A 14,800-nucleotide genomic window follows, 5' to 3' on the forward strand; every position below is an offset into this window, starting at 1 on the left:
TAAATTTTCTATAAAGTATTTCTTAATGAAATAGTAGCAATTCAAAATTGAAATATTTTACTATTAAATTAAATATTTGGCCATTTTATTCTAACCAGAATTACATGTAAATCTAGCCAAAATTACTTTCGTTTAATTATTAACTATATAAATCTGTATATATTCTTGAATATCATGTTGGTCATTTATTATATTATGTATATATTCTTGAATATCATGTTGGTCATTTATTATATTGTTTGGCTAGGCTAAAATTATGAATTATAATTTAAATTAAATAAATCTGACCAATAAAATTACAGGGTTAAGTATTACATAATATAGAAATTTGGCTGCTTAAAAAAATTTTTTGTTGGGACTAGGTTGTATACACTGTAGAAAATACTATAAAATTTATTACAAAAATATTGGTTTATATAATAAAATATTTTAGGTATTTAAAAGTGTCTTTAATTAAAAAACAAAATTGCAGGCAAATTTGGCTGCAAAACAGTTTAAGAGATGGCATATCAGGTTATGATAGATATATCATAATAGCTTATAATCTGATATGCTATCATTTGACCAATATGTTTTACTAATAAATTATATATTATCAATAGAATAGATGGCTATATATAAAATAGATTTATTTTATATTTTATATGCTTTTAATAGATAATTTGTAAAAATAAAAAAAATAAAATTATATTTTTTTTTTAACTTGCTATAAATTAAAGTTGCCTTTCTAAACTAATAAGTTTAGAATTATTTTAAATTGAAACTTATTTAAAAAATTATTTTAAATTTTGAAACTTTTACAAATAACTGAAATAAGTAAAATAACTTTAAACTAATTTCAAAGTTTTAGAGTTTAATTTAAAAAATAAAATAGAATTAATTTAAAAAAAATAGAATAGTTTGGAAAATGGATTTAGTTAGAAGAGTAACTTTACTTTAAAAATTAATGGGAAATGGTATTTTAATATATAAAAAATTCTTTTAAAAAAAAAATTTCATGAATAAATTTTTTTTTTTGATATAAGAAATAATTATCATATATATATAATCTATATTTAAAATTTTAATTATAGATTAGTGTTATTAAAAACTGGAATTAATATTTTTGGAAGAAACCAGAATTGCATCTAAATTTTTAATTATTGTTTGGCATGTACAGTAAATAAAGGTTAAATAGAGATTTTATTTGTCATGATTTTAATCAAATATAAGCATATGCGTAATTAAGAAAATAACCAATAACTTTCAATCATTGTCGTTTACGGTTTACACTATGATGTAACATTTATGCACAATTTTTTCCTATCAGAATTCTACAGTATTTAGTAATAACTCCTAATTGTTATTCTCGAAATTCTCTTGATTTTCCAACTATAGGTTCTTGCGCATTAAATTAAAACAAAACTGCGCTTACCGCATTTGTACAATAAAAAAACATACCATTTATGGACTATAATTTGAGCGATGCGCAGAATTCGCAGAACTTACAACAAAAATGAATCAAAATATATATTTATTTTTATAAAAAAAAAATTAAGCAATAAAAAAAAAATAATTAAATAAATGATCACTCTTAGCGATTTAAAAATTAGATGAACCACCTATCTATACAAGTATAATAAATATATAAATATATATATAATTTTTTTTTTTTTTAAACTGTGAGAGATGAATAAAGTTCGTACGCGAAAATAATAATAATAAAAAAAATTATCTTGAATCGCCATACCCATTTTGAATAGTTTTAGCAAAAGATCTAGATTTAACTTGTTGTCTTTTCAACATAGATTCAGCAACGCTTCCTACTATATATAAAAGAGTAGTTAAACCGATCATAATTATAAATAACGTATATTTTTGTAAGAATCCATCAGATGCAGTTTGTGCTCCACCATCATTGCTTGCAGCAACAGTACTACTAGTTCCACTAACAGAATCAAGACTAACATCATCTAATCTGGCCCAATTACTGAAATTCTTTACAACCAAAGTTTTAACTGTTACACTACCAGTTGCTCCTTGAGCATTCCAACTCAATGTAATTGGGAAATTTTTTACATTACTATTTTTATGAGTAATAGTAGTAGATGGTACTCCACATTCTTTAAATTTTACATAGTCAGGTAAATTTTCAAATAAACCTACTCTCTTATTATCCTTATCTAAAACGTAAACCAAAAGTCCTTCAACGCCATTGCCAGGTCCATTAATTGTTAAATCAAATTTTCCTTGAGATTTCATGTTCGTAGTAATCGTATAACCCCCCGGACTTTTTAACGAGCTAGCTCCATGTCCCTTGGTAGACATGTCTTCTACATTACAAGTATCAGCTCCATCTGGTAATGCTGACACATAGAATGGCATTAATATGAACAAAAAAAGGAAAAATGAAAATAATTTCTCATGTAATTTACTCATTTTTTTTTTAATTTAATTTTAGTGTTTAGTTTTATGTTAAAATAAAAAAAAAATTAAGTGGAATCGCCGGCGATTCGAATAAGTTCGTTTTTTAAATAAAAAAAAAAATATATATATAATAATAATATAAAATAAATAAATTTGTAACCTTCAATTATTTTATTTATTATTTATTTCTTTTTATTTAATCAAAATGCCAAAGACGATAAAAGAAAAAATTAAAAAAGAAAAATCATAAAAAAAAGAGCACATAAAAAAGAAAATCAAATAAAAGCCAAGACTGATCAACAAGTACAAAGCAAAATAAATCATTTGAGTGGCGATGAATCTGACACAAAAAGTCGGGAATGATCCATTTTTAGAAATCAAACGGCATAAAAAAAGAAATGAGTGTTATAAATTACTATAATTACATTTACTTTTAGTAATGTTTATCTTAATTAAAATTAATATCTATATAAAAAAAAGGAATTTTGATACTAGTTGATACTATGATACTAAGAATTTCTATCGAACTTAATCAGGTTTGGATGCAAGATCTTATACAATCAAATTTTTTTTTAAGCCGCGGAAATAAGGACATCCCGAAGGCTTTGTCTTTTAAGAATTATTTATTTATATAAAACCAAGAAACTCGAAAAATTGCGATTTGAAACGGGATAATGTCATAAATTTTTTTTTTTTTTTTGATACAATTTCCTCCTCTTTCTTGGCAATAAATATTTTTGATACACTAAAAACATCCGTACTGATAAGCCGCAAACAAAGTTCCACTATTTAGGTTTGGGATAATTCTTGATCATCACAAAAAAAAGTTTATTTATACAATTGGAAAGAATTACGAAATTTATAAATTGTCTGCTTTGAACATTCGCTCAAAAATTTTTTTTTACTCATGAATCTGAAACTTATTACTTAATACTACATTGCGAATGGTACACAAACTTAATTAAGGTAAATGTCATTAATTGTATTTCTAATTAGACAATTCAAAAAAAAAATGATTTTTAATTAGTTTTACATTTCTGTAACTTTTTCGCCTCGTGAAAGTAGCACTTTTGATGATCCTCCTTTGTTAATAGGTGGAAAAAAAACTAAAAACTGGGTCCCAATTCTTTTTTTCTCACTCTATATGCAATCTGAGTTTGGTCTTAGATTCTTCATTTTTTAGGTTTTTTTACCTTTTTTTTCAATACTTTTAAAAAGCTAGGCATTCTCACTGGTTGAGTTTTGTTTTAGACGTCCTTTAGTTTTTAAATCTTTAATAAACTTACCTTCTTTTTGTATGCGAGCTGGTCTCTCGCTTTATTATACTTTTTCTCAATAACAAATTACAAAGATTATTAAACTCTATTCTAATTTTTACATATTACATTTTCTTGTTCTAGTTTCTTCTACCTTTACTACCGTTATTTTTTTTATTCTTAAAAATGTTGGAATCAGGAGACTTCGCGGCTGGTTATTACCAAGCTTTGACTTATTTAGGTGTAGTAATCTTACTCTCAGCACTATATCAATATAATCAAATATCTAAGTATATATTTCGTACAAAATGGCCAACTGTTCCTGATTTACCGAATCGAAGAGAAAAAGATGATACAAATCAAACACCTTCCACTATCGCACCTGATATTCATTCTGCTCCAACTGTAATGTTCCATAAGCTTATAAATTATTCTCTTCATATATTTTCTGTTGGTGATATGACAGTTGGTGAAATCTTGTTGTTTGTGCTCTTTATTGTGATCAATCTTATTTTCCTTTTATCACAATTCCCGGCTGATGCCACGGGTGCTGAAACTTTTAGCAAAAGATGCGCATACCTTGCTTTAGCAAATGCGGCTTTTGTATACCCTTTGGCTACTAGGAATTCAGTTTTCCTTAAATTAATTGGTATTCCTTTTGAACGATTGATTAGATTCCATCGTTGGGTTGGTCGTACAATTTACTTTTTAATCACTTTTCATGGATCTTTTCAAATTCAGCAATCCTACGGAATTAGTAATTCAGTTTCTCAAGCTCTCTTTGGAACTACAACTAATCAATGGGGATTTTTAGCTTACATCTCTCTATTAATTATTATGTTCACTTCTCATTCCGTAATTCGTAGATACTTTTTTGAAGTGTTTTACTGGTCTCATTTCAGTTTCATCTTTTTCCTTATATTCGGTAATTTGCATCAACCAGAATTTCTTTTGTTTACAGTAATTGGAATGAGTCTTTATCTTGTCGATCGCCTTACTCGTTTTATATTTGGATTTGGAACTATTAATGTGATTGGAATGGAAGCTATTCAAGCTGGAGTTACTAAAGTTATTTTTGAATTCAAAGATTATTACGAGGCCGGACAATATATGTTTATTAACTTATCTAATTTGAATCCACCGGTTTCATTGATAGCATGGCATCCTATATCATTTTCTTCTTCACCTAGTGTTATGGATGATGGTGTTCATTATGGCAGTATTCACATGAAGGTTCAGGGGGGTTTTTCAAGACAACTTTACGCTAGAGCACAAGATGGTGCACAATATAGTCAAGCTCCGTTAAAAATGAGAATAGATGGGCCTTATGGAAAAACAAGCCTCGATTTTATGCAACATAGAACTGTAGTATTAGTAAGTGGTGGTATTGGTGTTACTCCAATGATGAGTATATTACGTGACTTAGTTGATCGACAAGTTGCCAATATGCCAGTAGTCACTCAAGCCATATATTTCTTATGGGTTATACCTGATATAGGTAATTTAAATTTATTAAATTTTTCTTCTGTATAATTTGTCCCATGAATAATTGACTAAACTGTGACGCGTTTTATTTTTAAGATGCGTATCAATGGTTTGGATCTGAATTACGTGAATTAATATCACGAGCTGGAGCTTTACCGCAAAATAAGCATATTCTCGACGTTAAGGTGTTCTTAACTCGTTCAACAACCACTCCATCATCAATTTTTTTCCAAGGTCGACCTGACTTTTCGATTTTTATGCAAGATATAAAACGATATCATGGCTCAGGTGATGTTGCGGTTGGTGTATGTGGACCTGCTGTTATGTTGAAACAAGTCCGAAATGCGGCTGTTCATTCAAGTGATAAAACTTGTTTGTTTAAAGTTCATTGTGAAACATTCGAATTATAACTTAATTAATATTCATATTAGTCATACATGTATATTAAATAAAAGATAAAATGTTACGTTAACTAGATCGGTTAAATTTTTTTTTTTTTAAAAAAAACACACTTTCTTCATTATAATATATCACACGAAATTTGTAATTTTTTATTTGTATATGTTTAAAAAAAAAAAAAAAAAAATTCTTTTTTTGTAACATGGTATTTATTAACTAATAATTTGAACCAATTAAATTGGTTTAACAAATTTTTAATATAAGAAACTAAACTGAGGGTCTAATATTATTGTAATGAAGTATTTCAATATTTTCCAAGCATAATTTATCCACTTTTAACCATAATTGTACAATAGATATTTTTTTTAATATTCATCTTTTATATTAATTATATTAATAAATCTCAAATTTGGTATATAAAAAAAAATATAACCTACTTTTTTTTTCTTTTTAAGTCAATTAAATAAAAAATTCTATTGAGAAAGATAAGAATTGGATTAAAATTGTAAAACATTTTTTTTGGAATTTTTTGTTTTTTACTATAAATTTTTTCTAATACAGAAGGCAATCAATATTATGTGAATCATTACATGCTAATGTGATACAAATAATTTATAATTTTGTTCTTAAAATATAATAAACAAATTTCACATACTTCATATTTTTTGGAATTTTTTAGAAATATGAAATCACCTACTGCATAAATTTATTGATTTTTGTTATGCAGTTCATAAAAGTTAAAAATGGTATAACATGATCAATATTATTCCAATAACCATAAATTTACTATTATTCAAATTGTCTTAATAAGACGAATCCAATAAACTAATAATCATGAAATCATTGAATTATAAAGTATCATAGGATAATTCCAGATATTTAAAGCATAATCATATATTTAATATCTATTTTACAAGCACAAAATTACCATTATTAGAATTGTTTTAGTAAGATAAATCTATTGAATCTAAGATCATGAAAATCCAATTACTGGATATTGAAATATTCTTAATATATAACTTAAATTTTTTAAAAAATTAAGAGTTTTGCAATTTTTATAAACTCATGTAACTTATGTTTGCTAATGTTATCAAAATTTTTGCTTAAGATAGAATTAATCAAAGATTATTGTTAGGGCTACCACCATGAAAATAGTTGAAGATCGAACAAGTCACATGATGTAGTATGCAGAAATCCTCTGAGTTATTACAATATGAAACATTTCTTATAATATATTTTAGTTTTATTAGTTATTTACATTAATTAACTACTTTTAGTATTGTTATTACTTTTGACTCATAAGTATTCAATTATAAGTATCAGTTTCCTCAGAAAATTGCTTTATTAGTTTAGCTAGAGAAGTTTCTTGAACTTTACATAGTTGATGAATCATATAGACACATAGAACTTATACGAAATGGTAATGGAAAGGTTTTTGCAGATAATTGCAATGGAAAAAGAACAATTGATTGATTAATCATATTAGTATAATAGGATAATATTGATAGGTTCAAACTGTCATGTGTGCAAATGTAAATATACAGTATATAGAGCAATATTTTTCTTTGAATAAAGATTGTTAACACCTGGATAATCTAACAGTGAGTTTAGATTGTGTTATCTGAAGTATTGTGTTTTTGTATGATTTGTTTATTAGTTTTTCTTTGTAGAAAACTTTTCGCATATTTTATTTGTTTTACCTTTGTGTTTATTATTAGTTGTTAGATAGATTTCTATCTTTAAGAAACTCTTACATTGTTTACCATCATTATTAATTTTCTATTGAGAATTATTAGTAATACTTTTATATTTCATTATAATATTATCAAGATACTTATTATTTTATTACTTGGCCTTTTTGTCATGACTGTTCAATTTAACATCTCTGATGTTAATTATCACTCCAAACCAAATTAGTGATAATACTAACTTTACATTAAGCTTCTAATTTTATATAATAAAATTATTTATATTATATTCACATGTTTTACTAAATTTCTTAATAAAAGTATTTGAAAAGTATATTAAAAGTATATAGGAGATATTCTTCTGAAATATTATAAAATATAGATCAATTGCTTATTTTATAGAATTAAAGCTATTATTGTAGCAAATAAAAATAGAATTCAATAATAAATTTTTATTTTAATTAACAATTAAAGATGCAATAAATGTATTATACTTAAATTTTTACTTTCACTTTACTATTAATATATATATAATTTTTTTCACTTTAAAAAATGTTTGCATATCATTGATCACTCTCTGTAGTATATACCATATATCGTGGGCCACAGTACTTCAGATATTTTGCAAAAATTGGGGTTTGATCCTATACTTGCAGATACTAAACAAAACTTAAAAATTCTGTTTTTTGTAAATATTTTATGATTTACTAGTCCAATTTGAGCGATCTTCTTTTTATTATGAAGAGCTCAATAATAAGAACTATTAAACAAAAAAAAGATTACTCAAATTTGATTACTAGATCACAAGATAAATGTAAAATATCTCCTAAGTATTATACAATTCTATAAAATTTTTCAAGAGGAATATATATGGTAATACCTTTTCTGTTACAAAAAAAATATTTTACAAAACTTTTATATTATATATATATGTAGTATTACAAAATTAATAAAGATTATAAGTATTAAAAGATTTAAATAAAGTTAAATAAAAGTTTAAAATTAAATAAAACTGAATATAACTTAATTGTAGTAAAAATTATTTAAAAATATTTCATCTTATATTTTAGGAAATTTGCTATTAGAATTTTGTATTTTAACATAAAAAGTTAAAGATATAAAACTCTTAATAATTTTAAATTTACAAGTAACTTAGTTAAAATTAATATTATTAATTACTTGAGTTTTACAATTTGATTTGATATTTAACATTTGATTTAAATTTGATTTGATTTGAAAATTCTTTAATTTAATTGATTAATTTGATAAATATTTATTTGATTTAATAAATTCAAATTAGTTTCTATTCAATTTAATTAAATTTTAAAGAACCCTATTAATTACTATAAAATTTGTATATTATATCATATAACAAAATGCAATTTATAAAAAGAAAGTATTTATAACTATTTTTAGGATTTGTCTAAAGTAAAATCAATTTTGTAATTGGTTTAATTTATAAGAATTATTAGCATTAGATATTTTTAATCATTTTCTAACATTAGTAATTAGTGATATTTTTTAAAGTTTTAAGATCAGAATTCTAAATAATATTAAAAAAAAAAATCTGGTTTTATATAAATTTTATAATAAATTCTAATTTTAAATATGATATAAAGTTATATTAATTTTTTAGTTTCAAATTTGCAATTTTAAAAATTAATAATTAGATTTAATGATCTTGAAATTCATTAAAATAAATATTTTGATATTTATTTATTTTTATAGCTATAATATTAATTAAAAAAAATTATTATTTATCACTGATGTGATTTATTGCTATTTTCCATTTGTTATGTAAATTATGTAATTTAATGTAATATATATTTAATTAACCTTTTTGATTATCATCAATTAGTATTTTCTACAGTTTGTTTATCCTTTTTATTTCTTTAATATTAAATGCAAAATGCCAAAATTCATAAATAATTTCATTTTTTTTTTTTTAATAATCTATACATAAATAATTTCATTTATTATTTTCTTTTCATATAAATTTACCTTATAGAAGAATAAAAATTCAAAAATATTTATCTTTAGAATTTACTTAAAATATATAATTAGGTAGAATAATATTGGCTGACTTTAAAGTAATGTTAACTTTAAAGTAGTATTTGACTTTAGAGTAACTTAGGGTTAGGGTAAAAAAAGTAAATTTAAATTAAATGTGTTATTTTTAAAGTAGTATTAGTTTAGAGTAACTTAAAGTTAAGGTAAGAAGAATTAGTTTAAGTTAGGTATACTAGAAAATAGTAACCATTGATGCATTTAAAAAGAACCTGCTTAAGGTCTCTGGGAAAAATTTTAAATTTACCAGTAATTTTACTTTACTCCAATTATTAATATTATTGATTAATTGATTAAAAGGAAAAAAATTATAATAATGCAATATAATATTTCCTTTTTTAGATATAATTTATCTATTTATAATAGGATTATTAAAATTTTTTCTTAGTGATTTTACTTTAGAGTTATAGTGATTTTTATTATAAGTAAGTGGAGTCCTATCTGAAACATTATAAATCACATGCTTATAAAAATTAAACTGTAAATTAAATAGCATAAAATTTTTTAAAAATATTTTAAATCAAAGTGACATAAATAAAAAGTGTCATATACATAAACAAATCTAAGGTTACACCTGATTCTAAGATTTTATTGGTTATACACGCCTATGGACGGATAATACATGTATAATTAAAAGTAAAATGAAAGTGTTCTATACTTATGTTTTAGACAATTATCTTTGGAGTAATATTAATTTAAAGTGGTTTTAAGATTAAGGTAGTGTTCTGCAAATGATTTGGTCAAATCAAATCAATTCAGATTCAATTTGGATTTGGTTTGATTCAATTCGATAATTTTTGATTTGTAAATCGAATTCAAATCTCAAATTCAAATTTGAGTCTGAATCTGAATCAAAAAATAAAATTTGATTCGATTTTAAATCAAATTGTTAAATTGAATTAAATCGTTAAATCAAATCAAATTATTAAATCGTTAAATCATTAAATTGTTAAATCATTAAATTGAATCAATCAAATCAAATCAAATTTTGAATTAAATCGTCAAATCGAATCAAATTGAATCAAATCCTAAATCAAATCAAATTAAATTGATTCGAATCTCAAACTTATTAAACTTTATTTAATTAGAATCAGATCAAATTTAAATCAAATCAAATCAAATTAAATCAAATTTTGAATCAGATTTGAATTTTTTAAATTTAATTCAATTGAATCAAATTTGAATTTGAACTGATTTGATCTGATTTGATCTGTGCAGAACACTAATAACTCATATTTAAATTTGCGTAGAGTTTATATTAAAATTTTTTAAAAGTTACATATTACAGAATATTTTCAAAATTTTGTTATTTTACATACTTCTATTTTTAATACAACCAGTAATTCAATTTTAATAAAATTTATATCATTGAATTCATTTCGATAAGAGGATTCTAATAATAGTAAAATCACATTTCTAGTTTAAATATTGACAGAGTTATGACATAAAATGTATTTTTACTTTAGTATTTAAAGTTTACTTGTGAGTTATATTAGTATTATTCAGGTCTTATACTGGTCCTATATATTATTACTATATAAATATATTAGTAAATTTTGAGGCAAATTTATTATAATTTTTTATTATTTTAGAATTTGAGATATATATATAAATAAAGAGTTTTACTAACTTGTCCTCTAGGTTAAATAACTAGAGTTAAATCATCCCTCCAAAATTTATATTTTACATCAATATTTTTTTTTAAAAAAAAAATTATATTTTACATTTCAATTTATTTTTTTTTAAAAAAAAATAGTATTTTATTTCACAATTTATATAGATTTTATTTATTTAGATATTATAGAGTATAATAACCAATTTTTCTTATATTTTTGACAATATTCTTATTTTTTATTATAATTATTTTTTTTGAAAATTTAGTAAAATTATATAATTATATAAAATTTAAATCATCAGGTTAAATTACCTTGGATTAAAATTAGTCTTATACATAAAAGCAATGACAGATATTACCTAATATCAGTTTATTATAAGAGCTTACCTTCCCAGGTAAGATATATTATATATGTAATTTCCTTATATAGTATATATATAACTTAAGATTTTCAATTACCTCTCCTCCCTCTAGAATATTAAGGGGATGGCCAGAAATGACGTCATTTCCTAAAGGGAGGGAGGGGTAGAGCTAGTATACTTACACGTTATACACTTTCCATTTTTAGACACTTGTAGTTAATATAATTCTAATCAGAATTGTGTTTTAATTTTACATTTCCTAAAATGAATGATAATATAGGGAGGGGGGGTCAAAAATCCTAAAATTTAAATTACGTCATTTCTGGCCATCTTCTAAGTAATATCTGTCACTACCCTAAATAAATTATAAATATTAAAATATAATTATTGATTTATTTTATTATTTATGTATATATATTAATTAAATATTTTTTGAAAAATTTTCAAAGATTTTCTTAAAGTATAAAAAATACTTACCTATAAATTTAAAAATCAATTCTTTGAATTTATAATTATCTTTATGTATTGTAAATTTAGATTATTAGTAAGTTTATTAAATATTTTATTTTTAAAATCAATTATAGGATTTTATAATTTTCCGCTATAGCAGATCTGCTGGTGTCACGTGACTCGAAAATCATTTCCTTTTTTGGGAAATTGGTGTAACCAACTTGCTCCATTTTTCGTCAGAAGTAAAATTTTCTTTTTTGGAAATTTGTGTAATATTGTATGATTTGACTAAAATTACGGAACTTGGCCAGAATTAATTATGTGACAAATAAGGTGACAAATATTAAAAAAATTCTAAGTTCAAATAATACTTAGTAATTTTTGAAAGCTTGAGGGTGTGATACAGGGTGATGGTTTAACATTACAAAAATTTCCAAATAAGAAAATTTTACTTCTGATGAAAAATGAAAATTATTTATGCAAAATTTTATTTTTATTTTTATTTTTAAAATATAGACATGACTGGAGTCTATCGCTAAATAAGAATAAACATAAACTAAAAGTCTAATAAATTCTAAACTAATGATAAAACCCAACTTCTGGGAGGAGCCCGAAGGAGTCGTCTTCCTTTTGAGATTTAGGGGACCCATACATAGCGTAGCAACCCCTAAATCTGCTTTCATACCAGTACCCACCTTATGGCAGATGTAGTGCAATAGTAGTTCATTTCTATTCAAAGTTCCCTGAGACCCGCTCGCCTACGTACATTACACTGTGCATTTAATTTCTATTAGCCGACTGCACGTATTGCAAGCTCACGCAAATTGGTGGTAGACCACCATAGGCGATTAGTACTCCCGCCTGCACTATTATATTCCCATAGGGGTTATATCGGGTACCAAGATGCTTTAACAGAGTCATAGGACCATCTGGCATATCGGATATGCTGGAACTGCAGTACAGGGCTACTATCCCTTAGTTATCTAAAGTCAAATGACCATTTCTAGGACTCGCCATACCAGTTTACCAATGATCATATCTACCACCTCACCATTCGGTAGGCATCATTTCAGCTCTTCTTAAGGTACGGGATCTTCAACGTTAGCTTATGGCCAGACGCAGTAATATTTGTAGCAAGGACATCGTGCTGGAATCTGAACCTGCGTCTTATTGATTGGTCAGATTAATAGGAAACGTAGACGCCTTAGGCCATTACACTAGGGATGCCAAAAGTGTTACACAAATTTCCAAAAAAGGAAATGATGTTTACATCACGTGATACTAGCGAAACTCCGCTATAACAAAAAATTTTAATTTTCTTATAAAAATAATGCTGATTTATTTGGATTGCTAATTAAATATAAAAATTAGAAATTAATAGAATTTTATTTTAGACTAATCATTTTAATTTCTTTTATTTTTTATAGTAAAAAAAATTTATATGATTTTGTTGTAAAATAATTTACCTAAATAATTATTTTTTTTTAATATACTCATGAATTATGATACTTAATTAAAAGAATTTCAATTACATTAAAAATATTAATAATTAATTAATTACTTCTATCTATTGAATTTAAGTTTTTACTTGAAATATATACATAAAATACTTTTATAATATAATGAGTGGTTTGATAATTATTAATATTAGAAGATAAATACTATGTATTATTTTTTTATCTTTTTTTAATAAATTACCAAATATACTATGGCTAAAAATATATATATTTAAATATATATATTATAAATTTTTTTTTTTCTACAGCGCATTTGCAATATATATTATAAATTAAAAATATTTAAGTAAATTATATTATATTAAATTATAATAAAATTATATTTAATTTTTACTTATTTTGGTATTTTTAATATATTTTAAATATAAATAATAAAATATATTTTATTTTAAAGAATATGTTTCTTTTCATATCTACAATATATCACATCTTTCTTTTTTAGTAAATTTTTGTCCGGAGCGAAGCGAAGGACTATATATGTTTTCGAAGAACTATGTCAAATAGTGTCACATGACGATATCTGGTTGTCCGCATGCGTTACATCATTGAAATTTCATGCTACATCAGATGAAATAAATTTGTGATACATCAGATAAACAAGATAAAGGTTTACTTATAACCTTTTTTTTCGCTCTGGACTTACAACGATTTCCGTTTCCTAGTACATATGTGCCGATTTTTGGAATTAGTCTAAATTAAGATTTTTATAAAAATTTAATATTTTAGTAAGATTAACATTACACAAATCTAAATTAAATATGTGTTACATATTTACGTAACTCAGATTTAATAAAAAATAAAAAAATTTTTTTAATCAATATTCAAAAATAACGGTAATAACCACTTCTTTTTTCCCATCACTGCCCATCACTTTTCCATCATTTTTCTATTCACTTTTATTAAATATGACAAAAAAGTTTATAAGCAAATATAGCAGTTATTTTTAAGTGGTAAGTAAAAGAAAAAACTTAATATTTTATATACATAGATAAGACATATTTTTTCATAATTTTTAGCTTTAATTTATTGTTTTTTCTTTGTAAAAAATACATGCAAATAAAAAATAATTATGATGTAAAATAGTTGTAAAATGAATAATAAGATATTCTTTTTTTTCAAAATAACTAATTATATATTTGTTTTTTATCTTTTAAAATTATTTTATTAGATTTATTCTACTAAAATCCTTAAATGGCAAATAAAATCTTTTAAATAAAGTAAAAGAATTTGGGATTCTCTTATGAAAGCATTTTTTGGTAAGAAATAAAATTTTCAGATCGGACTTTATGCAGGTGACAAAATCGTGCATTATTATTCCTGGAGATATGCTAACGTCATCATTTTACATTCATTTGAAAGCTGAGAATTTGCTCTATCGTAAGAATCAAAGATCAGGAAAATTGGATCACTGGATGAGGCGTAATTAACGATCAAAGTCAAATCAAATTTAAAAATTAAAAATAAATATATTAGACGTAATTATTCACAATCCAGTGATTCAATTCATTCGATTTTAGGCTTATTAGATAGACCTCAATTTTCTCTTTCAAATGAA

At 23.8% G+C, this 14,800-nt stretch overlaps 2 protein-coding genes across 2 annotated transcripts; one reads left to right on the forward strand and one right to left on the reverse strand.

Annotated features, from left to right (window-relative positions):
• Positions 1-1,459: 1,459 nt before the first annotated feature.
• On the reverse strand, positions 1,460-2,657 carry OCT59_020497 (uncharacterized protein). The gene has a single exon (XM_025318705.2). It carries the CDS (start codon positions 2,416-2,418, stop codon positions 1,711-1,713), a length of 708 nt encoding a protein of 235 aa, XP_025175461.2. The 5' UTR covers positions 2,419-2,657; the 3' UTR covers positions 1,460-1,710.
• Positions 2,658-3,606: 949 nt separating this feature from the next.
• Positions 3,607-5,955, forward strand: OCT59_020498 (uncharacterized protein). The gene is made up of 2 exons (XM_025318706.2): positions 3,607-5,160; positions 5,244-5,955. Exons 1-2 carry the CDS (start codon positions 3,849-3,851, stop codon positions 5,555-5,557), a joined length of 1,626 nt encoding a protein of 541 aa, XP_025175462.1. The 5' UTR covers positions 3,607-3,848; the 3' UTR covers positions 5,558-5,955.
• Positions 5,956-14,800: the final 8,845 nt, after the last annotated feature.

This window comes from Rhizophagus irregularis, chromosome 3, assembly GCF_026210795.1.
Source record: "Rhizophagus irregularis chromosome 3, complete sequence".
Lineage (NCBI taxonomy): Eukaryota > Fungi > Glomeromycota > Glomeromycetes > Glomerales > Glomeraceae > Rhizophagus > Rhizophagus irregularis.